The sequence below is a fragment of the Phocoena phocoena genome, chromosome 3 (assembly GCF_963924675.1).
Source record: "Phocoena phocoena chromosome 3, mPhoPho1.1, whole genome shotgun sequence".
Taxonomy (NCBI): Eukaryota; Metazoa; Chordata; class Mammalia; order Artiodactyla; family Phocoenidae; genus Phocoena; species Phocoena phocoena.
In genome coordinates this window covers 151,352,060-151,375,834 of record NC_089221.1, presented here as the reverse complement: position 1 = coordinate 151,375,834, position 23,775 = coordinate 151,352,060, and the positions used below count along the sequence as shown (strand labels likewise).

The window sequence follows — 23,775 nt, the reverse complement described above, 5'->3', positions numbered from 1 at the left end:
CAAACTGTCGTTACATTGGCAGAACTCACCTATAGAATGTCATCATACAACCTGTGATGGTCATGTTCATTGGAACCTGAGCTGACATCCTTCCTATCAAAATCATCTTTTCACCAGTGTCGGGATGAAAAGCTGAATCATAGATGTACTTTGCTCTCCATAACTCATTTTCTGTGAGACCCGGAGGAACAATTCCTTGCCTAGGAAAACAGCAACAAATAACATGGCAATTGTTCATTCCAAATATCTCACCAGTGTTCTAGAGACATGTAGCTAGAATGTTCTGGAGTTTATGTTTACCTAGAACATCTGTGTCTGGATGGAGTGACAAATCTAACTATTACAGAGTCAGGGAAATTCTAATAACACAAAAGACAATAAACACTTAAAATGAGCATGTCAAACCCATAAACCTCAAATTGCCTATAATTTGGAAAAACAAAAGCATCTTGTATAATAGGGAAGTATTCAACTTTGAAATATTCTTTGTTTTAAATGACATTTAAAAATGTACTTTGAACTCTGTAAATGCTATTTTTAACTCATTAGACAAAAGTTGTAGCAATCAAGAAAGTGAATTCATTTTTAAACCTATAGTTTGAAAACCTAGACAAGAAAGGCTCACTATTTTTCCTCTTCAAAGAAACACATACTCATTGCAAAAAATTTAGAAAATACAGGAATTCATTAACACAATTAAAATCATTCAAGCCTTTCCCAACTTAGCACCACTGGCAGTGCTTCGGTAAATGCCCTTTCGGGCTTTTATTGGATCTATTATACATGATATTTTTATTTAAAGGCATCGTATCAAGTCACCTTTTTTATTCAATAATATTTTGTAAACATTTCTCTATATCTTTAGATATTCTTCTATATCATCTGTACTGGGTTGAATAGTGTCCCCCCTAAAATTCTTGTCCACCTGGAACCTCAAAATGTGACCTTATTTATAAACAGGGTCTTTGCAGATGTAATTGCATAGTTAAGATGAGGTCATGCTGGATTGGCGGGGGCGGGAGGGAGCAAATCAAATGATTGATGCCTTTATACGAACGACCAAGTGCAGCCACGCAAAGAAGGACATGTGATGACAGAGGCAGAGATTTGAGTGGCGTAGTTACAAGCCTAGGGCCACCAGAAGCTGGAAGAGGAAAGGAGGGATTCTGCCCTAGGGCCATCAGAGGGAGCAGGGCCCTGCCAACACCTTGATTTCAGACTTCTAGAGTCTGGAACTGTGAGAGAATAAATTTCTCTGTTGTATTAAGCCACTCAGTTTGTGGTAATGTGCTATGGCAGCCTTAGAAATTATACCAATCCCCTACTGTTGGACATTTTAATTGCTTTTAACCTTTTCCATTGGTAAGGGATAAGGAAGTAAATATCCTTATAAATAAAACTCTTCCCCCATCCAAGATTATTTAGAAAGAAATGAGTACATTTGCTGAGACAAAAGCTATGTAAAATATTAAAACCGTAAACATATCTTTTATCCTCTTTCTCTACTTGAGTATGTCTTTTTTTTTTTTTTTATCCTCGGCAGCAGTAGCATCATTATTATTTAGGTAACCTGTTGTATCCTTTATACAATGTGGATCATTTTGTTTAGTTATGTTATCTGCCACCCTGAAAATTTTTATAATTATGCAGTCAGGTAGGAACAAATGAAGTTTCTGCCTAGAAAGGCGTGACCCACTTCAAGATTATAGGTATGTTCACCTATATACTTCTTTGCATTTTCCTAATAGTTTTTTTTTTTTGGTCACAGTTTTAATCTATTTGAAATTTATCTTAAGATATGAATATGTGAAATTGCTTAATTTTAGATTCCAGTTGGCTGGTCTGCCCTTCCAAGACCAAGATTTCAATGCTATATTTACCGTCATGAACTTTTGTGAATGTTAGGCTTGACTTCCGGACTTTGGACAGTGTGCCCATCATCTACACCTCGTGCTGCCAAACCCACCACTTTAACTGAGGGTCCCTTTGAATACCTGGTAGAGCAATGGTCCTTCACTCCACTACTCTTCGTCTGCTTTCTCAAAAGTGCCTTACTTACACCCAGTAATTTGTTCTTCCAGGTAACTCTTACAATTATTTTGTTAACGTTATAGGGGATCGCAATTGTATTTTGACCAAAACTATATTAAGCTGAAGAGAACTGCTATCTCTACAGCAATAAGACTTTCTTTCCAGGCCTACCACATATTTCTCCAGTTACTCAAAGTCATCTTGTAATGTCGCCCAGTGGTCTGTACTTGCCTCCTACTTCTGGGTAAGTTAATTCCCAGGTATTTTATTTATTTATATATATTTAAAAAAAAAAAATATATATATATATATTGTTCTTAGGAATGAAATTGAAAAATACTGCCTAATAGAAAACAAACCTATGGTTACCAAAGGGGAAAGCATCTTTTTGTGTTCTATGTCCCCATAACGTTAAAAGAAATAAATCTCTTTATTGAGGTGTCATTTAAATATTATAAAAGTCATTCATTTAAGTATACAATTTGATGAGTTTTGACAAATGTACACGGTGGTGTAACCACCTTCAGAATCATGGTACAGAATTTTCATCTCCCCCAAAGTTCCCTCAGGCCCCTTAGGAGTCATTCCCCCACTTCCTGGCAACCACAGATCTGCTTTCTACCACTACAGTATTGCCTCTTTCAGAATTTCACATGAATGGAATCGTACGAGTGAGTAGTAGTATGTGTCTGGCTTCTTCAACTTTGCATAGTGCTTTCAGATGCATCTTTGTTGTCTCAGTGACCGGTTAATTGCTGAGTGGTACTCCATTCAATGACTGAACCACAGGTATTTATCAATTCTCTTTTTAGCCATTCTAGTAGGTACAAAATGGTATCTCATTGTGGTTTTTGTTTTGTTTTTCATTTTTAGACTTTCCAACGTGTACTCTTTTCTTCCAGTTTTGTTGAGATATAGTTGACACACAGCACTGTCTAAATTGAACGCATCCAGCATAATGACTTGACTTACATACATCATGACATGATCAGCACAATAGTTTAGTGAACATTCATCATCTCATACAGATACAAAGTTAAAGACAGAGAAAAAAATATTTGTCCTGCTGATGAGAACTCAGACTTTGCTCTCATTAACAACTTTCATATATAACGTACAGCAGTGTTAATTCTATTTACCATGTTGTACATCACATCCCAAGTACTTATTTATTTTATAACTGGAAGTTTATACCTTCTGACTGCCGTCCGCCAATTCCCCCTGTCCCAACCCCCGCCTCTGGTAACCACAAATCTGATCTCTTTTTCTATGCGTTTGTCTGTCAGCTTGTTTGTTTTTGAAGTATAATTGACCTACAACACTGTGTTAGTTCCTGGTACACAACATAGTGATTCAGTACTTCTGTACATTTCAAAATGATCACCACGATCAGCCTAGTTACCATCTGTCATCTTACAAAGATATTAAAATTATAGTTATCGACATATCCCCACACTGTACTGTACCTCATGTATACCTGTGACTCATTTATTTTGTAATTGGGAGTTTGAACCTCTTAATCTCCCTCACCGATTTCTCTCCTCCCCCCAACCCCCTTTCCTATGGCAACCACCTGTTTGTTCTCTGTATCTATGAGTTTGTTTTTGTTTTATGTTCATTTGTTTTATTTTTTAGATTCTACATGTAAGTAAAATCATACAGTATTTGTCTTTCGCTGTCTGACTTATTTTCACTTAGCATAATACATGCAAGTCCATCTGTGTTGTTGGAAATGACAAGATTTCATTCTTTTTTATGGCTGAGTAATAGATGTTTTACATATCTATATATACCACATCTTCTTATTCATTCATCTATTGATTGGCACTTAACGTTGCTTCTATATCTTGGCTATTGTAAATAATGCTGCAATAAACACAGGGGTACATATATCTTTTTCTAATTAGTGTTTTTGTTTTCTTTGAATAAATACCCAGGAATGGAATTGCTGGATCGTATGGTAGTTCTATTTTTAATTTTTAAAGAAACCTCCATACTATTTTCCATAGGTGGCTGCACCAATTTACATTCCCAGTAAAAGGGCAGAAGGGTTCCCTTTTCTTCACATCCTCGCCAACAGTTGTTATTTGTTGTCTTTTTGATTCTGACAGGTGTGAGGTGATATTTCATTGTGGTTTTAATTTGCATTCCCCTAGCAACTAATGATGCTCAGCATCTTTCCATATGCTTACTTGATATTTCTATATTTTTTTTGGTTTAGTGTCATCAGCCTATTCAAATCTTTTGACCATTTAAACAAATTGGGTTGGAATGAAAAGAATTCTTTATCTCTTCTGGACATAAGTCCTTTATGAGCTATACGTTTTGCAAATATTTTCTTCCAGTCTGTGAATTGCATTTTTGTTTTCTAAACAGTGTCTTACGAAGTGGAGAGACATATCTTTTCCCTTATTGTTCATGCTTATGTCTTATCTAAGAAACCTTTGCCTATCCCAAAGTCATACAGATTTTATCTTGTTTTCTTCTAGAAGTTTTACAGTGTTAGCTTGTATATTTAGGTCTATCATCCATTTCAAGTTATGTTTATGATTTTGTTTAAAGATTAATACTCTCTTTTTATGTGGAAATCCATTTTTTCCAGAACCACTCACTGAACAGAATATTCTTTCTCTATTGAATTATCCAGACATCTTTATTTAAAAATCAATTGACTATATATGTTTGAGTCTATTTCAGGATCCTCTATACTGTTCCACTGATCTATATATCTATACTGTTTGGATTACCTGAGCTTTACAGTAAGTCTTGAAATCAGGCATTTAATATTTTTGTTGCTACTGAAAATATGAGTTTTAAAATTTCAACTTCCAGTTGTTAATTGTTACTATACAGAAACCCAATTGATTTTTGTATATTGATCTTATAATATATCTTGTGACTGTGCTAAACACACTCTATTTGCATTTTTGGTAGATTCTTTCTATATGATGATCATGTTTTCTGTGAATGAAGAGAATTTTAGTTCCTTTCCTATCTGTACATCTTTTATTTTTGTTGCTCTTTTTTTCTTATTGGACTAGCTATGCTAGTCCAATGCTGAATAAATGTAGTGAAAGCTGAACTCCCTGCCTTGTTCCTGATCTCAGGGGGAAAGTTTTCATTCTTTCATCATTAAGTTTGGTGTTAGTTATAGGCCTCTTTTAGATGTACTTTATTCCTTCTATTCCTAGTTTGCTGAGAGTTTTATCATGAAGGGATGTTGGATTTTGTCTGCTTTTTCTGCACTTATTGAGAAGACTGTATGTTTTTCTGTCATAGTCTACTGATACAGTGATTTCCAAATGTTAAAATGAACTTGCAATCTTGTGATGAACCATATTTGGGTTCTGCTTATTTTGGGTATTATCCCTTTTAAAGATGGCTAGATTTAAGTTGTAAATTTTGTTGAGGATTTTTTGTGTCTATGTTTATGAGGGATATTGGTCTGTAATTTTTGTCTTGTAATCCCTTTGGTTTTGCTATCAGTGGTCTCATAAAATGGATGAAGAAGGGCTTCCCTGGTGGCCGAGAGTCCGCCTGCCGATGCAGGGGACACAGGTTCGTGCCCTGGTCCGGGAAGATCCCACATGCCGCGGAGCAGCTGGGCCCGTGAGCCATGGCCGCTGAGCCTGCGCGTCCGGAGCCTGTGCTCTGCAGCGGGAGAGGCCACAACAGTGAGGGGCCCGCGTACCGCAAAAAAAAAAAAAAAAAAAAAAGGATGAAGAAGTCTTTCCCCCTCTTCTATTTTCTGAGAGAGTTTGTGATGGAATTGATATAGTTTCTTTCTGTGAAGAAATAATTTCTTTCACCTGTGATGCTAATTGGCCTTGGAGATTTTTGTGGGAAAGTTTTATTTTTATTTATTTATTCTGCCATCTTGCTCTTTGTTTTCTGTTTGTCTCATCTCTTCCTTGTTCCTTTTTTTTCTCTTTCCTTGCCTTATTTTGGATTGAGTCAAGTTTGGTAATTTATATATTCATAGAAGGCTAGACATTTCACTAATATTTCTAAAATTTTTAGCAAAGAGCTACATAGTAGGCTTCATTTTTTAAAAAAATTATTTATTTAACTTATTTTTGGCTACGTTGAGTCTTCGTTGCTGCGCACGGGCTTTCTCTAGTTGTGGTGAGCGGGGGCTACTCTTCGTTGCGGTACATGGGCTTCTTATTGTGGTGGCGTCTCTTGTTGCAGAGCACGGGCTCTAGGCGCACGGGTTTCAGCAGTTGTGGCTTGCGGGCTCTAGAGCGCAGGCTCAGTAGCTGTGGCACACAGGCTTACCTGCTCTGCTGCATGTGGGATCTTCCCCGACCAGGAATCGAACCCATGTCCCCTGCACTGGCAGGAGGATTCTTAACCACTGCACCACCAGGGAATCCCCTTCATTTTTATATTTCTATTTCTCACAGGCAACTTTCTTATCTTCTTGTTACATACTTTGAGTTTTATTTATTTATTTTATATTGATTAGACGTGCCAGGGGCTTATCTTTCTCTGGGCTTATCAGAGAACCAGTTTTTCATGTATTTTTCAATTCTGTTAATTTCTGACCTTGAAAAAATGACCTTCTCTCTGTTTTCTTTGAAAAACAGTCTATACAGTGGTTAACAGCATGAACTCTGGAGTCAGACTGAGTTTCTATGCTGGCTCTGCCACTTAACAGTGGCAGGACTTTGACTTTTCTGCCTTAGTTCTTTCATCTGAAAAATGGGCATAACGAGAGCACCTACCTCCAAGGGCTGTTGAGGCTTAAATGAATGCACATGAAGTGCTTCAGGCAGTATCATTATAACATTATAACATTATAACAATAGCATGTGCTATTGTTATTTTCTTTTTCTTATTTTGTGCTGTTCTTTAATTTCTTAACCTGAAGTCTCAGTTCATTTGTTGTAAGCCTTTAACGTTTAATCAGAGAGACATGTAAAACTATAAACTTCCACTCAGAGTACAATTTTGCACAATCCCTTAAGTTTTCATATTAATTTTCTCATTATTTTTACTTTGTAATTTTACTTTTGGTTTTTCTTTTTGCACAGTTAAAGTACTGAACAATTCTGACGTGATTAATCAAGTTCTGTCTGTATTTCTAACAGTCTTTTCTTTGTATATTTTGATGTAACATTAACTAGTTCATGAATACCGAACACGGTCATTTTATAAATATCAAATTTTTCTGATCTATTCGCCCTGAACTGAATTTTGTCCGATTTTCATACAGCTTCCTTTTTTTTTTTTTTAAAGAGAGCAATTTTTTTTTTTAACATCTTTATTGCAGCTTCCTTTTTATTTGCAGTTACCTTCGTCCTGCTTTGTAATGTTAGCCATTTTTATTACCACCCTTTGGATTCATACTAAAATAGCACGTTGGTATCCCATGAGGACTATAGATTACTGGTATTCATATTCCTTGAAGGTACACTGTACGTGATACTTCCTTGACTCCAACTAACCCTTTGAGCTATTCTCCTCTGAGAGTTCACAGCTAATTTGTCTCTTGGTGGGGAGGGGGAGAACTCTGGGGTATTTCTTAACCATTAATTCACCAATTGGTTTTACTGATGAATATATAGATAAAGATATAGATATAGATATATAATGAATATAAAAGCAGACATGATAAAAGCAGCATTTCCCCTAATCCCCAGTGGAGCAATTTATGACACAGACTCTAAGGGTTTTATATTCCTTAAAAGGTGAAGAGAAAAGAAGGTGGGGTGCTCAACGATTCTTGGAGGAAGTCATTGTATTTTTCCATGCACAATGACCTCATACAGAGATTAGTCATGTAGCTAGCAACCCTCATGCATTCCAATTGGGATGCCATGTCACTGTTGAGCTTTCTAAGTGTTTTTACACAATTTTAAAGTCTGATTTTAATAGAGGGTTTTAATCCCTTTTACACATACTGTTATTACTAAGCTGTCTGGCCTCCTCCATCTTGTTTTACGTTATTTTAAAAGCTTCTATGACAGTTTTTTGGTTTTACCTTTAGTTATACTTATTATGCTTTGTTTTTATGCCTTTGGGGTTTTAGAAGATATATCCTAAGATTTAACTTGACTAGTGGTTACCATTAAGATTCTCAAAACCGGGCTTCCCTGGTGGTGCAGTGGTTGAGAGTCTGCCTGCCGATGCAGGGGACACAGGTTCGTGTCCCAGTCCGGGAAGATCCCACATGCCGCGGAACGGCTAGGCCCGTGAGCCACGGCCGCTGAGCCTGCGCGTCTGGAGCCTGTGCTCCGCAGCGGGAGAGGCCACAACAGTGAGAGGCGTGCGTACAGCAAAAAAAAAAAAAAAAAAAGATTCTCAAAACCATTCTACAATAACATTTCTCTAACATGGTAAAGAGCCAAACCGTACATACTTTTGAGTCCACCTCCTATTTAAGATAAATATTTGGTATACTTTTAATTCCTCCTCTTCCTTTTGTTTTATTAAAAAAATTTTTTTTGATACTACAATCTAGGGCTTTAGATTCAGATAGCTATTACTATTTTTTACAAAACACTTAAAATTTCTTTTTGCCTATACATTGCTTTATAACTAGAAATGCAACAACTATTTCTATTTTAACAGTTTCAACATTCGTCACTAGTCTATATTACAGCTTTCTTTTATTTTTACTGTAATACAATATATAACATAAAGTTTACCATCTCAACCATTTTTAACTGTACAGTTTTGTGTTACTAGGCATATTCATGTTATTGTCCAACTACTGCCACCATCCATCTATCTCCAGAATGTTTTCATCGTCCCCAACTGAGACTGTATTCATTAAACAATAACTCCTGATTCCCCGGCCCCCTAGGCCCTGGCAACCACCATTCTATTTTCCGTCTCTATGAATTTGGCTACTCCAGGCACATTATATAAGTAGTATTGTACAATAATTTGTCCTCTTCTGACTGGCTTATTTCACTTAGCATAATGTCTTCAAGGTTAATCCATGTTGTAGCACGTGTTAGGATTTCCTTCATTTTTAAGGCTGAATAGTATTCTATTATGTGAATATACGACGTTTTATTTTTCCATTCATCCATCCATGGACACTTGGGTTGCTTCCATCTTTGTCTATTATGAGTAATGCCACTTTGAACACGGCTGTGCAAATATCTGTTCAAAACCCTGCTTCCAATTCTTTTGGGTATATACTCAGAAGTAGAATGGCTCGATCATATGGTAATTCTATTTTGAATTGTTTGAGGAATCACAATATACTATGGATTTCCTATTTTTGAACTCAATTTTGCTTCATCTCCTGACCTCTCAAGAAGGATTTATGAGGAGTTTGTTTTTGATGTCGTTATGTATTTTTCTGTTGCCTCTGTAAACAGAGACACTCTGGTATAAAATTCCTGGGTTACATGCTTTCTCCTAGAAACTCGGCACACGTTCCTTTACTGTCCTCTGGCACTCAGTGCATAGATAAGAAGATTGAGACTTCTCTCTGTCATTTGTTCTTTTTTAATAACTTTTTCCCCCTGTTTGAATGCTTATGAAATTTTTAAAAGTTGCTTTGTAGAAAAAAGAAAAAAAAAATCTCCATATGTGGGTCTCTTTGCCTGAAACAGGGTGAGCCTAATTTGTGGATGCCTGTCCTCACTACAGGACAATTCTTTTATCTACTTACTATGACATCTTTTGCATTTTTCTAGTTTCTCCTTGAGAAGCATCAATACATTATATCTTCACTCTCCATCCTCTAGTCCCCTAAAATATAATCCTTTTCACACTCTCACCTTTTCATCTATATCAGGAGTTGACAAACTACAGCCCACGCCTATTTCTGAATAGCTGGTGCACTAAGAATGGTTTTTCCATTTTTAATGGATGGTGAACAAGCAAAACAACACAGAATGAGACTGTAGGGCCTGCACAGCTGAAAATATTTATCATCTGGCCCTTTGCAGAAAAAGTGTGCCGACCTCAGATCTTCATCCTTGGAGAGTGACTCAGGTTTATCCCCAGCATCCCTGTTTCCACTTTTTTCTCGGTACCATTGATGTCATTACTTCTCCACCACTGCCTCCAGTGAAGATTTTAATTTTGCTCTGACAAGTTTAGGGGCTTTGCAATCTCTTTTATGGCTTCTTTTCAACTCCTCTAGCTGTCTTTACATCTCCACCTCTCCTCTTTTTATGGCTTTTGTTCCAGAATCATGGAACATTGACTTGCCAGAATTCTGAAATGCACTTCTGCCGTCTTCCTCTGCCTCGTTCCTCAGGACTTGCTCGTAGGGCTCCAGGATGTTCTGCTTCCCAGGGAGCCCTCTTTCTGCACGGCTGCGCATGCTAAGACCTGGCCAGACTCAGTGTTTGGTAACAAAGTTTATAGACCGCCCTTGGTGGCCTCACTGACTACCCATGTGACAGTCAAATACGTACCTTGCATGGATTATCCTTGGCATGTTTAGACTCACAGCTCCCCCTAACCCAATTCTCAGCTTCTGGCTGACTTTCCCTAAGAGCAGGAGTCAGCAAACTACTGTCTGTGGCCTGTATGGCTGGCCAGCTAAGAGTGATTTTTACATCTTTTAAAGGATTGTAAAACAACCAAACAAACAAAAAGCCCTAGAAAACAAACAAACAAGCAAGCAAACCCCCAAGACACTAAGAAGACTAGGCAGAACATTTAGGATAAGACAGAAATCCTCTGTAGTCCATGAAGGCTGAAATATTTCTTATATGGTCTTCCATCAAGAAAGCTGCATGTCCATCAACAGATGAATGGCTAAAGAAGATGTGGCGCGCGCACACACACACACACACACACACACACACACACTGGAATATCACTCAGCCATAAAAAAGAATGAAATTCTGCCATTTGCAGCAACATGGATGGACTTGGAGGGCATTATGCTAAGTGAAATAAGTCAGACAAAGAAAGACAAATACTGTATGATATCACTTATATGTGGAACATACACATACATATACAACAAACTAGTAAATGTAACAAAAAAGACACAGGCTCAGGCTTCCCTGGTGGCGCAGTGGTTGAGAGTCCGCCTGCCGATGCAGGGGACACGGGTTCGTGCCCTGGTCTGGGAGGATCCCACGTGCCCGTGAGCCATGGCCACTGAGCCTGCGCGTCCCGAGCCTGTGCTCCATAATGGGAGAGGCCACAACAGTGAGAGGCCCGCGTACCACAAAAAAAAAAAAAAAAAAAAAGATGCAGGCTCACAGATATAGAGAACAAACTAGGGGTTATAGTGTGGGGGGGCAACATAGGGGTGGAGGAGTGGAAAGTACAAACTATTGGACGTAAGATAGGCTCAAGGATGTATTGTACAACACGGGGAATATAGCCAATATTTTGTAGTAACTGTAAATGGAGTGTAACCTTTAAAAATTGTATTAAAATATTAAATAAATTTAAAAAAAAAAAGAAAGTTGTGACCATTGCCTTAGAGCATGTCTCTTCTCTCACCTCATGCCTGGCTTTTTGAACTGACGGAGTTCATCCCAAACCTACAAACTGTGCCACCAGCACCCTTCCCATCTGAGCTACTATATGTGGGGTTTATTCACTGGGGCTTAATCTGAGAAGAAGCGAACAACCTACCCTAATTCTTGACGACTTGCTTTTTGTAAGATGCAGCCTCTATCTGGAGACAGAAAGTTGTGGATGCAGGTGTGGTTGTATTGTCGAGCAGAAGGCAGGGCTCTAGAAAGGGGACCTCACGGATTGGCACCTATGAGTTGGAGGGATGGCTGGCTTATTTTCAGGTTACTACGAACCCTGGATATCTGTGTTAAGTGTCAACAATGGGGAATGAAACACGTCTTCCTATTTCTTATATATATATATTTTTTATAAAAAGGAATCAATTGCAAAAAAAAATGTTGAAAAATCACTAAGGGAAGGTTTAAAGACAATAGGCTAACAGGATGATCTATTAATATATTAAGCCCCAAAGCATACTTGTTAATGTTACCTGTAATCATGCACTACTTTCCTTGCATCCTCTAGTTGTTTGTTGGTTAACAGAATATTCCTGGGATCAGTTACAGTGAAGAAATGATTGGCTCGTCCAATGAAAGTGCTTTGATCCCATCGAGGTTCCTTGATGTTAATGTTTGGTGGAAGTTCTCCAGACATTGTCCTGGACTGTAGAGGGTCAAAAGGACAGGCCTAGTTAAGACTTACAAAGTCACTACACATTTAGAAACTTTGTAGTCACACTAATCTTCAAATAAAGAGTTAGGTACATTCCTATTTATGAAAATAATTTTGCTACAAATGGCAGAAAGGCTATTTAGATCCAAAGCTAAATTTGTCTGTAAATCTCAATTTATCTTAATCAAATTTCAATGATTTCCCACATAGTTCTTTTTATAAGGACATAGTATTTCATCATCCCTTACTTTGGAAATCTATTCTTCAGAAAAAAATAAAAATATAAAAAGTTAAAAATAACGTCAACAATAATAGTGTCTGAAGTCTGAAACACTTTTTCTGGATGAAAGAACCAACCTCAAACTACTGCGGCATTCTGGTTTACTAAATTTGTTTTTCCTACAAGTAGAAGTGACTCATTATGCAAAAAGGCTTACATGCTAAAAATTCTAGAATTAAAAGAAGATTCAGATTCATTCAGCCTTATTCAGTGTATAGACCACAATCCAAAATGAAAAATTATTCTCCTCAATCTAACAGTGGGAAAAACACATTTTGACAACCCCATAAACAGTAATAACATAGAGCATATTATTTTCCTCATAAAATACTTATTTTCTGGCTAAGAACCATTACTTCTTTCTAAAGTAACTAGTTTCTTTCGCTGAGTAATATATGCTTATTTTTAGAGGTGCTTTGTATTGCTGTAATACATGCTTATTGCAGTATTTTGAATAATATAAGCTTATTGTAGAAAATAAAGAATAAAGAAACAAAATCTGCTATAATTTAGCCATGCTGAAATAACCATTGTTGATGTTTTGATCTATTTCCTTGCAGACATTTTCTATACATATTATCCTCTAACAAAAAAAATAAAGTTGACATCATACTCTATATTTTAACATCCTGATTGTTTCCTGCTGTACTTATTTCACGAGCTCTCCCTATGGCACTAAATATTCATTTCAGGTATTTAGCAACACCTTCAACCTTTACGTTATTTTCAGTTTTTCACCATGAAAAATAATGCTGTATCCTTGTCTATTAATTTTTTTCCTCATAACTGGTGACTTCCTTAAACTAGATCTCTCTATGTGATATTAGCAGGTCAAAAGATCTTATCACTACTAAGGCTTCAAACCATTGCTTTCTCATACCTCTTTCCTCTTTCTATATTTCTAATATTGGTTCTTATAGTGGCTTTCTTTTCCAAGTATTTTTCACGATTTTTCAGTGCTTCACTAGATCATAGGTCTGCTAAGATGTCAGGTGCAGACGCCTGTCATTTGAACTTTATCACAATCTCAAATTAACACACTTCACGGCCCACTGGATCAAAATCAAGCATGTTAGGCCCAGAGATGTGAGGAATCTAGTATATGTAAAACAGCTGGTCAGTTGAGAGGAAGAAAGTAAAAATCAGCCCCATTATTCATAAAGCAGGCTGGGATGACAAACACAGATAAAGTCAGCTGCAAAGCTGACAGGAAACCATATTTCTCCCAAGGTCACACTGAAGCTGAAAGGTGTCCTAACAACCCCCTTCTCTGGGTGACCACTGCTTTCTTATCTCATCGAGAAACCTTGTTCTCCACAATCACAGACTGTCAGAAACTTTGCTGTTTGAAATCATACTAGGAAGAATGAATCATCCCACTTTGACACAGAAAAGTATTTTGAATAATATAAGCTTATTGTAGAAAATAAAGAATAAAGAAACAAAATTTCCAGCCCAGATGCAAAGTTTCAGATTAGGGAGTTTCTGGACACAACATTCCATGTCTTTTTTCTTTGTTTAAAAAATTAATTTATTATTATTATTTTTTTGGCTGCGTTGGGTTTTCGTTGCTGCACGTGGGCTTTCTCTAGTTGTGGTGAGCGGGGGCTTCCCTTCCTTGTGGTGCGTGGGCTTCTCATTGCGGTGGCTTCTCTTTGTTGCGGAGCACGGGTTCTACGTGCATGGGCTTCAGTAGTTGTGGATGGCAGGCTCAGCAGTAGTGCCTTGTGGGCTCTAAAGCACAGGCTCAGTAGTTGTGGCGCACAGGCTTAGTTGCTCCACAGCATGTGGGATCTTCCCGGACCAGGGCTTGAACTTGTGTCCCCTGCATTGGTAGGAGTATTCTTAACCACTGAGCCACCATGTTTTTCTTAACTCTGTAGTTTCCAAGGAAACTTTGTAGTTTCCAGGTCATGGGCTACTTCACAGTTCAGATCTTTATACTCAGCCCTGCTTTGAGCCAATCAAAATATTGCTTCATTAAACTTCCCTAAGTTCCACCATTCTCCAAGATGCTCTGAAAGACCTATCTTTTCCTTTGTTGGTGAGACACTCCCAGTTCCTCCAGTGCATGGTCTCCCTCATTGAAATACACATGACTTTGTTTAACTAAGGTTTGTCCCTGCTGGTTTTCAGTCAGCTGGGCTATGATAAGAGAAGTGTCTAAATTTCAAATTAGGACACCTCTAAGTCATGAACGTCAAGTCCAGGGATGTAAGGATATAATTTTCACTTCAAAGAGCTGTGTCATTGTAGGAAGAAATGTCTCAATTTTGAATAAGAATGTATCAAATGTATTATTTATAAAACATACAAAAAGTAAAACAAAAACTCTAATTCACACCCAGGAGAACAGTTTTCAGACTTGTGTGCAGGGACCTAGGGCTCTGCCAAGGCATGTTAGTGACCTGCAGGGAGTGGAGGGGATTCAAGCAGGTGGGTTTTGAGCCCCTGAGTTTATAGTCAACTAGAGCAGGTCTGCTTTCATCTGCTCTCTACAACTGGGTTTTATGGCAAGGATCATTTAAAGGGAGGGTTCTAATGCTTGGGGGGCGGGGGGGAGGGGAAGAAAAAGCAAAAAAGAAAAAAGTTGAAAATCACTATAGGAGAGGACAATCTGAAGATCTATGAGACGATTCATAAAGGTCCAGAAGGTTTCAAGCTTTTTTTTTTTTTATTCCAGCTTCCTAAGGTCAGCCCCAGCATCCATTTGATTAGTGCCTCTTCAACTATGTGCGGTGAAGGACCTGCTTTGTTCTAATTTCCGGTCCCATCATGAACCAATACTTTTGTAAACTATATTAAAAATAAATTTTGAAAAAATGAAATAAAAAGTGGGACACATATAAAAGCCCCCATTTTTATTATTAGGTTCAGCAGATATACTAGAACTCTATCATATTGTTATGAAAGTTCCTAAACGCTTACCCCCAATTTCTGTATTTTCCCCAATATGAGGACACTGGCCTCATCCAAGGGTCATAATTTGAATTTACACTTAGGCTTATAGATCACAATTTGTTTCTATACTTAAACGTCATCAAATAAATGCTACATATAATCATGTAACTAGAAAAGACAGATAATCTGGTCTAACTCACTTCTGTTTTTGAATGGACCACTAGAAGTTATAATTCTTACCCTCAAGTAGATCACATACTAAATACAGAACAGATGAAATTCTGACCAGGACACAACTTTTAGCTTTGTTTTTTCTTTAAGGTCTAGAAAGTGCTCCTATCTTTAGTGTTCACTGACTGGGCACCCACCACGTGACAGATTCTTGGGCTAAATCAGTGAACAAAAGACAAAAATTCCTGCCTTGGTGGAGCTGATGTTGGGTGTTGGCAATGGAAGGGTAGACAGACAATAAACAAGGCAAGCCAAGTATCCGCTATATTAGCAGGTAATAAATGGTTTGGGGAAGAATCACAATGGGAAGCATCATGGGGACAGACTGCATTTTTAAACAGGGCAGCCGGGGTAGGCCCCATGGAGAAAATAACAATGGAGCAAGATCAAAAAGAAGTGAGGAGGGCTTCCCTGGTGGCGCAGTGGTTGAGAGTCCGCCTGCCGATGCAGGGGACGTGGGTTCGTGCCCCGGTCCGGGAAGATCCCACATGCTGCGGAGCGGATGGGCCCGTGAGCCATGGCCGCTGAGACTGCGCGTCCGCAGCCTGTGCTCCACAACGGGAGAGGCCACAACAGTGAGAGGCCTGCGTATCGCAAAAAAAAAAAAAAGCGAGGAACTGAATCACGTGTGTATCTAGGGGAGCAGCATTCCAGGGAGAAGGAACAGATATTGCAAAGGCCCTGAAGCAGGTGTCTTCAAAGAACAGCAAGAAGGCATGCAACTGGGGTGGAGAGAGGAAGAGGGAGGGAGACAGGAGATGAGGGGTCAGAGAGGTATGGGGAGGGGTTTAGTTGGAATCACACTGTTTGGCGCCTCGTGGCCACCGTGAGGCATTTTACCCAGAGGGAAATGGGAGTCATTGGTGGGTTCCAATCAGAGGACTTACAACTGAAAAGGATGTCTCTGGCTGCTGTGTGGAGAATGCAGTGGGGCTATAAGAGTGGATGCAGGAAGAGCAATTGTAAAGCTCCTGCAGGCATCCAGGAGAGGGCTGATGGTGGCACAGGTGGTAGCAAGGAGGGGCAAGAAGTGCTGACGTTCTAGACATTGTGTTGACGGAGCCAACAGGATTTCCTGAAATCTTGGATGTGGGGTGTGAGAGAAAGAAAAGCCATGACTCCTAAGATGTTTGACTGGAGGAGAAGCAGGTGTCAGGGATCAAACAGCAAGTTCAGGTTTGGATGGATGGAGTTTGTGACGCCTAGGGGACTTCCAAGTGAAGATGTCCAGGAGGCGGTTGCATACGAGAGTCCAGAGTTCAGAGGAGAGATTTAGTCTGCAGATCTTCATCTGTGAGCAGAGACGACTGAAACTCATGCAGTGGGAGAGCGACAGGCATGTGGACGTAAACAGAGAAGAGATCCAAGACCTCCAATGTTAAGAGGTCAGGAAAGACTAAGTTATAGCAAAGGAGGCTGAGAAAGAGTGACCAGTGGGTAGGAACTCGGCAGAGCGTGGTGTCCTGGAGGACAGGTGAAGTGAGTCTACCTGCAGTCCCATTGGCCAAAAGGAAGAACACCTTGGTAGTTGGTTACTCCCATCTTGGGCTGGTGAAGAGGGGGATACAACTCCTGAAGGGCCATCTAGGGAATGGGAACGCTACAAAGATGGTTATCTTGGCAAATTCTAAAAATTCTTAGCAATGGTGATGGCAAGTAGGGAGTGAATGCACAGCACGTTAAATGCCCCCTCTTTGGGGCACTGGTTATTCCTGCAAGGCCACCGACACGGACTGGTGGTTCCTAACCGACAGAACGCATTGAAATCACCTGGAGAGCTTCTGAAAAAGACAAATACTATCGCCCTTCTAGAGATTCAGACCTAGGAGGTCTTACCTAAGGCTGGGCATGTGATTCTGCAGGCGCTCTGCGTCTGGACCTCCAGCTCTCTGGGCACCAGGCTGTGACTCTACACGAAGCTGGGAGCTGTTTCCTTCCCTGCATCTTTCTCTGTGCTGCCTATGCCTTCCCCCAGGCCTGAGCAATCTGCAATGCTTCCCAGTGGATATCTGATACTGATTGTTGCTAATAAAATTGAGTACCAAGCAATATATCTTCCTTTTAAAGTATAATTCTCACTATTTCCCCTTCACACTTAATATATATAACAATAGCACGAACAAAAAATTAAAATGTAGCTTTCATAGAATTCTAGTTCTTAATAACAAACGAGCTCCAATTTGTTAAATACAGGGCAAACTTCAGGTCAAGCTGTTGAAAACATGATCTGGTTTTACAACATGGTGTTTCATAAAATAAAGATGTTCTATTGCATAAGAGCTGGAGAGGATCTTAAAAATAATCCACCCAATGTTCTCATCATGTAGGAAACAGAGGCACAGAGGGGGAAATAACTTGTCCAGGGTGTGCTCCTGGTGATGGTGGCAGAAGGAAGTGGGCGAGGATGCAAAGCCAGACTGAACTCCTGAGCACTGGTCAGCCAGTTTACTCTTTCTACTCTATTACTCTCTTTTAGCTATTCCCCTCCCCCGCCGCCAAAGTACAGCAATTAATGTCTGCACAGAATCGGTATCTTTGAAGCCCTCCTTTTTTCCTTTCAATAAAAACAGCTTTACTCACACCACGAAGCTTCGCTAACCCTCTGGAGCCTCCATAGTATATGTGAGAAGAATGCCGTGGAGGCCTCACGAAGTCTCTTTTTTGTTTTTAATTGAAGTACAGTTGATTTACAATGTTGCGTTAGTTTCTGGTGTAAAGCAAAGTGATTCAGATATATATATATATATAACATACCTATGTATGTAAGTATGTGCGTATGTGTGTGTGTGTACGTGTGTCTGTATTCTTTTTCAGATTCTTTTCCATTATAGGTTATTATAAGATACAGAATACAGTTCCCTGTACTGTACAGTAGGACCTTGTTATTTATCTATGTTATATAGAGTAGTGTGTACAAAGTCGCTTCTTAAAAAGGCAAAGAAAAAGGAGATAGATGGGGAAAGGAAACCCCACATTTTCGGAGTTTCTGTTACATACAAGGAACTGGGCTGGATGCTCGCCTAAGAGTGCAAGCCCCTACTACGTGCCAGTGGCAGAAGAGTCTATGTCAGTTTTCGCAACGCTGTGCTTTACGCATACTGTGCACATTTCACAGAAGAGGAAAGTAAGATTCTGAGATGTCACTCACAGCTACCCCCTTATCTCCCGGCAAGGGAGGAAGCAGGCTTATCATCAGACTACAGGCCAAGCCCACCAAAACCCCAACACGGAACGCTTATACTGATCCACTTCGTATAGACTTGGGGTGGGCAGAATCGTGCCCGCCCAAAGATGTCCACCTCCCAACCGCCACAGGATCTGAATCGATTACCTTATGCGGCAAAGGTGGTTGCCGGTATGATTAAGTTAAGGCTCTTGAGACTAGGAAACCACCTTGGATTATTTAGGGGGGCCTGATAATCGCAAGGGTCCTTATAAGAGAAAGAGGCAGGCAGGAGAGGCAGAATCAGAGGAGTAGATGTGACAAGGGACCAGCAGAGCTTGGAGTGATGCAGGGCCACGAGCCAAGGCAGGTGCACAGCTTCTGGAAGCTGGAAACAGCAGGGAAACAGATTCTCCCTTGGAGCCTCCAGAAGCAATACAGAACCATTTGAGGCTTCTGACGTCAGAACAGTAGCTAATACATAGTTGTTTTGTTTTAAGGTACATTTGTGGTAATATGCTAAATAGTAATAGGCTACTAATTCAGCACTCTTTTCCCCTACTTAAAAGGATTTTATTTTGTACATAAGTTCATTAGAAAACAAACTTACGGTTACCAAAGGGGAAAGGAGGGCGGGCGGGGGAGGGATAAATTAGGAGTTTGGGAGTACCATATATACACTACTATATATAAAATAAACAACAAGGACCTACACCTATAGTTCCCTGTGTGTACAGCACAGGGAACTATACTTGGTATTTTGTAATAACCTATATGGGAAAAGAATCTGAAAAAGAACATTTTATATATATATATATATATATATATCTGAATCACTTTTACTGTATACCTGAAACTAACACAACATTGTAAATCAACTATACTTCAATAAAAATAAATAAACAAAAATTTTTAAAAAGGATTTTATGGGCTTCCCTAGTGGCGTAGTGGTTGAGAGTCCGCCTGCCGATGCAGGGGACACGGGTTCGTGCCCCAGTCGAGGAAGATCCCGCATGCCGCGGAGTGGCTAGGCCTGTGAGCCATGGCCGCTGAGCCTGCACGTCCGGAGCCTGTGCTCCACAATGGGAGAGGTCACAACAGAGAGAGGCCCGTGTACCACAAAAAAAAAAAAAAAAAAAAAAAAAAAGATTTTAGTAGAACTCTATACTGGCGTAAGTAATACCAACTAGACTTCAGAGCCTGTCCTGCCCCTGCCAATTTCAAAACCATAAGGCTAAGCAGGAATACCATACGAACATTCTTACAAAGACAGCTGATCTCAAACCAGATAAAATTTTAATTATTGACTAGGACTCCCATGTTCCAATTAGACAAGCATTTTCACTCACCAGCCTTCAAGCCCAGGAACAGTTTTCACTTTTTTCCCACTCTAAAAAAATAACCAGTTTCTATAATTAGGGGTCCAGTTTTCAAAAAAAATATTTATTTTGCACTAAAAAAACAGTGCATCCAGGCGCTGCTGCCCTGAATCACTGGTCTCCCTCCCGTTGTGGACCTGGGAGCAGCTCTGCACATCCGGCCAAGACGCAGGGGGCCACGGCTGGGGCTCCTGACCCAGTAGCGGCCTCCGGGGCCAAGGCACCCCCATGGCCTTGGTTGCTATGCGGGGGTCCCTGGGGTACATCACCTTCCTACCTGCCTCATCGCCAGGGCTTGGTGGGCTGGTCACTTGGTCGGCGACCTGCAGCATCCAGGGCGCCCACCGGCTGCCGGGGTCTGCGCTTTGGGGTCATCCACCCCACACACTCGGTACCGAGCAGCAGGCCAGGCCGTGGGGCTGGGGCCACCGCGGGCACCTTCGTGGGAAGGAAGTGAAGTCCCAGGGGTGGTAGAGGAAGAAATGGATTTGGTTTCCCCACTGTCTGGTTTATGCATGAAGAGCACAGCCATCCCTGACCTTGTGGTTCCTGGACTTTCCTCTCTGTCTCCTCACCAAGGTTGACATTGGTCAAAGATCAGATACCTTTCCAGAGAGTTCTTAAGCACCACTGACCACGTAGTTCTGACAGTATTCCATGACAATGTATGGTGACAGTTTAGAACAAGTGCTTCTCAGCTAAGAATTTCTGCAAAATAGACTGGGTAAGTCATTCTGCTGTACAGCCCTAGCAATGATACTGGGGACCATGTGGACGATTGCAAAGCCACAATGGCTCAAAAGAAAGTTTCAGAGAACAAGGTATATATATGTATATACACATACATATATGTATATATCGTCCAATTTCAGGGGTGGCAGGGATAAGGGAAAATGCCACACCTCCAAGGGACAGACTGCACGGGACACCAAACAATGTGTTCAAGGAAGTGCAAGTGTATCAGCTTTACAACAAGCCATGCAAGTGAAAGATGCCATGGACGGACTCAGAAGACATCAGTGGGAGGATCTTCTCTCTGCCACGTCTATCTGAGGCTTTGACAGTTATGCAGAAGGGCGGAAATATCTTCAGAAATTTAGAGAGGCTATAGAAGGAGAGACAGGAAAGGTGGAAACATCACAGCTACAGATTGATTAAGTGAAGAGCTTCCCAAGGAGAAATTTACTAACCAGTGACCAGCTGACTGAATAGCTGCAGATGGTCAACTGTGGAATGTCATGGTTTACACACAATCATATCAGTAGATTTCTGATGTTCAACAAACTCAGTTTCCATGACCTGAAGAAATGATGGAATAGGGGGTGTAGAGAAGCAAAGGAGGTTGGAAGATTCTGGAACAGAGGCGTTAACAGGAACCAACCTGTGAAAGGAGGTCTCTGCATATGTAAATAGTTATAATGTTGCCTTTTTTTTTTTTTTTTTTTTTCTTCCGGTAGGCGGGCCTCCCACAGCCACGGCCTCCCCTGCCGCGGAGCACAGGCTCCGGACGCGCAGGCCCAGAGGCCGTGGCTCACAGGCCCAGCCGCTCCGCGGCATGTGGGATCTTCCCAGACCGGGGCACAAACCTACGTCCCCTGCATCGGCAGGCGGACTCTCAACCACTGTGCCACCAGGAATACCCTATAATGTTGCTTTTTGACACTTGACCAACTGAGGTGTTAATTCTGACTTAAGAATCTTTTTTTTAAATGAATGATTTCAAAGAAAAATTTGGATTGTAAAGGTATGAAAATATTTTTTTGTATGAGAAAAAAGTGGGATTCAAAAAAAAAAATTTCTGTAGTGACTGACATCACTTACACTAAGAAATAAAGTTGAGTGATGCAGAGGAGACGGGGGAAGATGGCGTAAGAGTAAGACGTGGAGATCGCCTTCCTCCTCACGGATACACCAGAAATACATCTACACGTGGAACAACTCCTACAGAACACCTACTGAAGGCTGGCAGAAGACCTCAGAGCTCCCAAAAGGCAAGAAACTCCCCAAGTACCTGGGTAGGGCAAAAGAAAAAAGAAAAAACAGAGACAAAAGAATAAGGACGGCACCTGCACCAGTGGGAGGGAGCTGTGAAGGAGGAAAAGTTTCCACACACTAGGAAGCCCCTCCGCGGGCGGAGACTGCGGGAGACGGAGGGGGGAAGCTTCGGGACCGCGGAGTGGTGCACAGCGACGGGTGTGGAGGGCAAAGCGGGGAGATTCCTGCACAGACGATCGGTGCCGACCGGCACTCACCAACCCGAGAGGCTTGTCTGCTCACCCACCGGGGCGGGCGGGGCTGCGAGCTGAGGCTCGGGTTTCGGTTTTGGACGGAGCTCAGGGAGAGGACTGGGGTTGGCGGCTTGAACATAGCCTGAAGGGGTTAGTGCACCACGACTAGCCGGGAGGGAGTTCGGTGAAAAGCCTGCACGGGCCGAAGAGGCAAGAGACTTTTTCTTCCCTCTTTGTTTCCTGGTGCGCGAGGAGAGGGGTTTAAGAGCGCTGCTTAAAGGAACTCCAGAGACGGGCGCGAGCCGCAGCTAAAAGCGCGAACCCCAGAGACGGGCGCGAGCCGCGGCTGAGGGCGCGAGCCCCCGAGACGGGCGCGAGCCCCCGAGACGGGCGCGAGCCGCGGCGGGAAGCGCGAACCCCAGAGATGGGCGCGAGCCGCGGCTGAAACCGCGGACTCCAGAGACGGGCGGGAGACGCAGGGGCTGCTGCTGCCGCCACCAGGGGGGCTGTGTGCGAGCACAGGTCACTCTCCGCGCCCCTCTTCCGCGGAGCCTGTGCAGGCCGCCACTGCCGGGTTCCCGGGATCCAGGGACAACTTCCCCGGGAGTACGCACGGCGGGTCTCAGGCTGGTGCAGCGTCACGCCGGCCTCTGGTGCAGCGTCACGCCGCCTCTGCCGCCGCAGGCCCGCCCCGCACGCAGTGCCCCTCCTTCCCCCATCCCCCAACCCCCGGCCTGAGTGAGCCGGAGCTCCCGAATCAGCGGCTCCTTTAACCCCGTCCTGTCCGAGCAAAAAACAGACGCCCTCCAGCGACCTGCGCGCAGGGGCAGGGCCGGGTACAAAGCTGAGCTCCTGTGAGCTGTGAGAGCAGGGAGGAGAGGGGGAGGTCTCTCCCGGCAGCCGCGGAGGCGGCGGATTGAAGCTCCACAATCAACTTGATGTGCCCTGCATTGTGGAATACCTGAATAGACAGGGAGTGATCCCAAATTGAAGAGGGGGAATTTAGGAGCGAGATCTGTGATTTTTTTCCCTTTTCCTCTTTTTGTGAATGTGTGCGTGTATGCTTCTGTGTGAGATCTTGTCTGTATACTCTTGCTTCCACCATTTGTCCTAGGGCTCTATCCGTCCATGGTTTTTTTTTTTTTTTTTAAATTTTTTTTCTTAATAATTAATTTTAATTGTAATAACTTTATTGTACTTTACCTTCGTTCTTTCTTTCTTTCCTTCCTTCCTTCCCTCCTTTAGACAGCGAATCACCCCAGGTTGAGGGGGTGGTCTCTGGGAGCAGGATTTATGATTTTTCCCCCTTTGCCTCTCTTTGTGAACGTGTATGTGTATGCTTCTGTGTAAGATTTTCTCTGTATAGCTTTGCTCCCAACAGTTGTCCTAGGGCTCTATCCGTCCATGGTTTTTTTAAAAAAAAATTTTTTTTTCTTA

At 41.4% G+C, this 23,775-nt stretch overlaps 1 protein-coding gene and 1 pseudogene across 1 annotated transcript in view; one reads left to right on the top strand and one right to left on the bottom strand.

The window, feature by feature from the left end:
- Positions 1–23,775, bottom strand: part of SFXN1 (sideroflexin 1) — a 55,465-nt gene that overhangs the window by 18,736 nt on the left and 12,954 nt on the right. Inside the window, exons 2-3 of the mRNA XM_065873352.1 lie at positions 11,975–12,147; positions 30–200 (exon numbers count right to left, since the gene is read on the bottom strand). Coding sequence (XP_065729424.1) covers positions 30–200; positions 11,975–12,138 — 335 coding nt within the window. The 5' untranslated portion in view covers positions 12,139–12,147. The remainder of the gene's footprint in view (positions 1–29; positions 201–11,974; positions 12,148–23,775) is intronic.
- LOC136120320 (nuclear transcription factor Y subunit beta pseudogene) lies at positions 20,339–21,413 on the top strand (annotated as a pseudogene).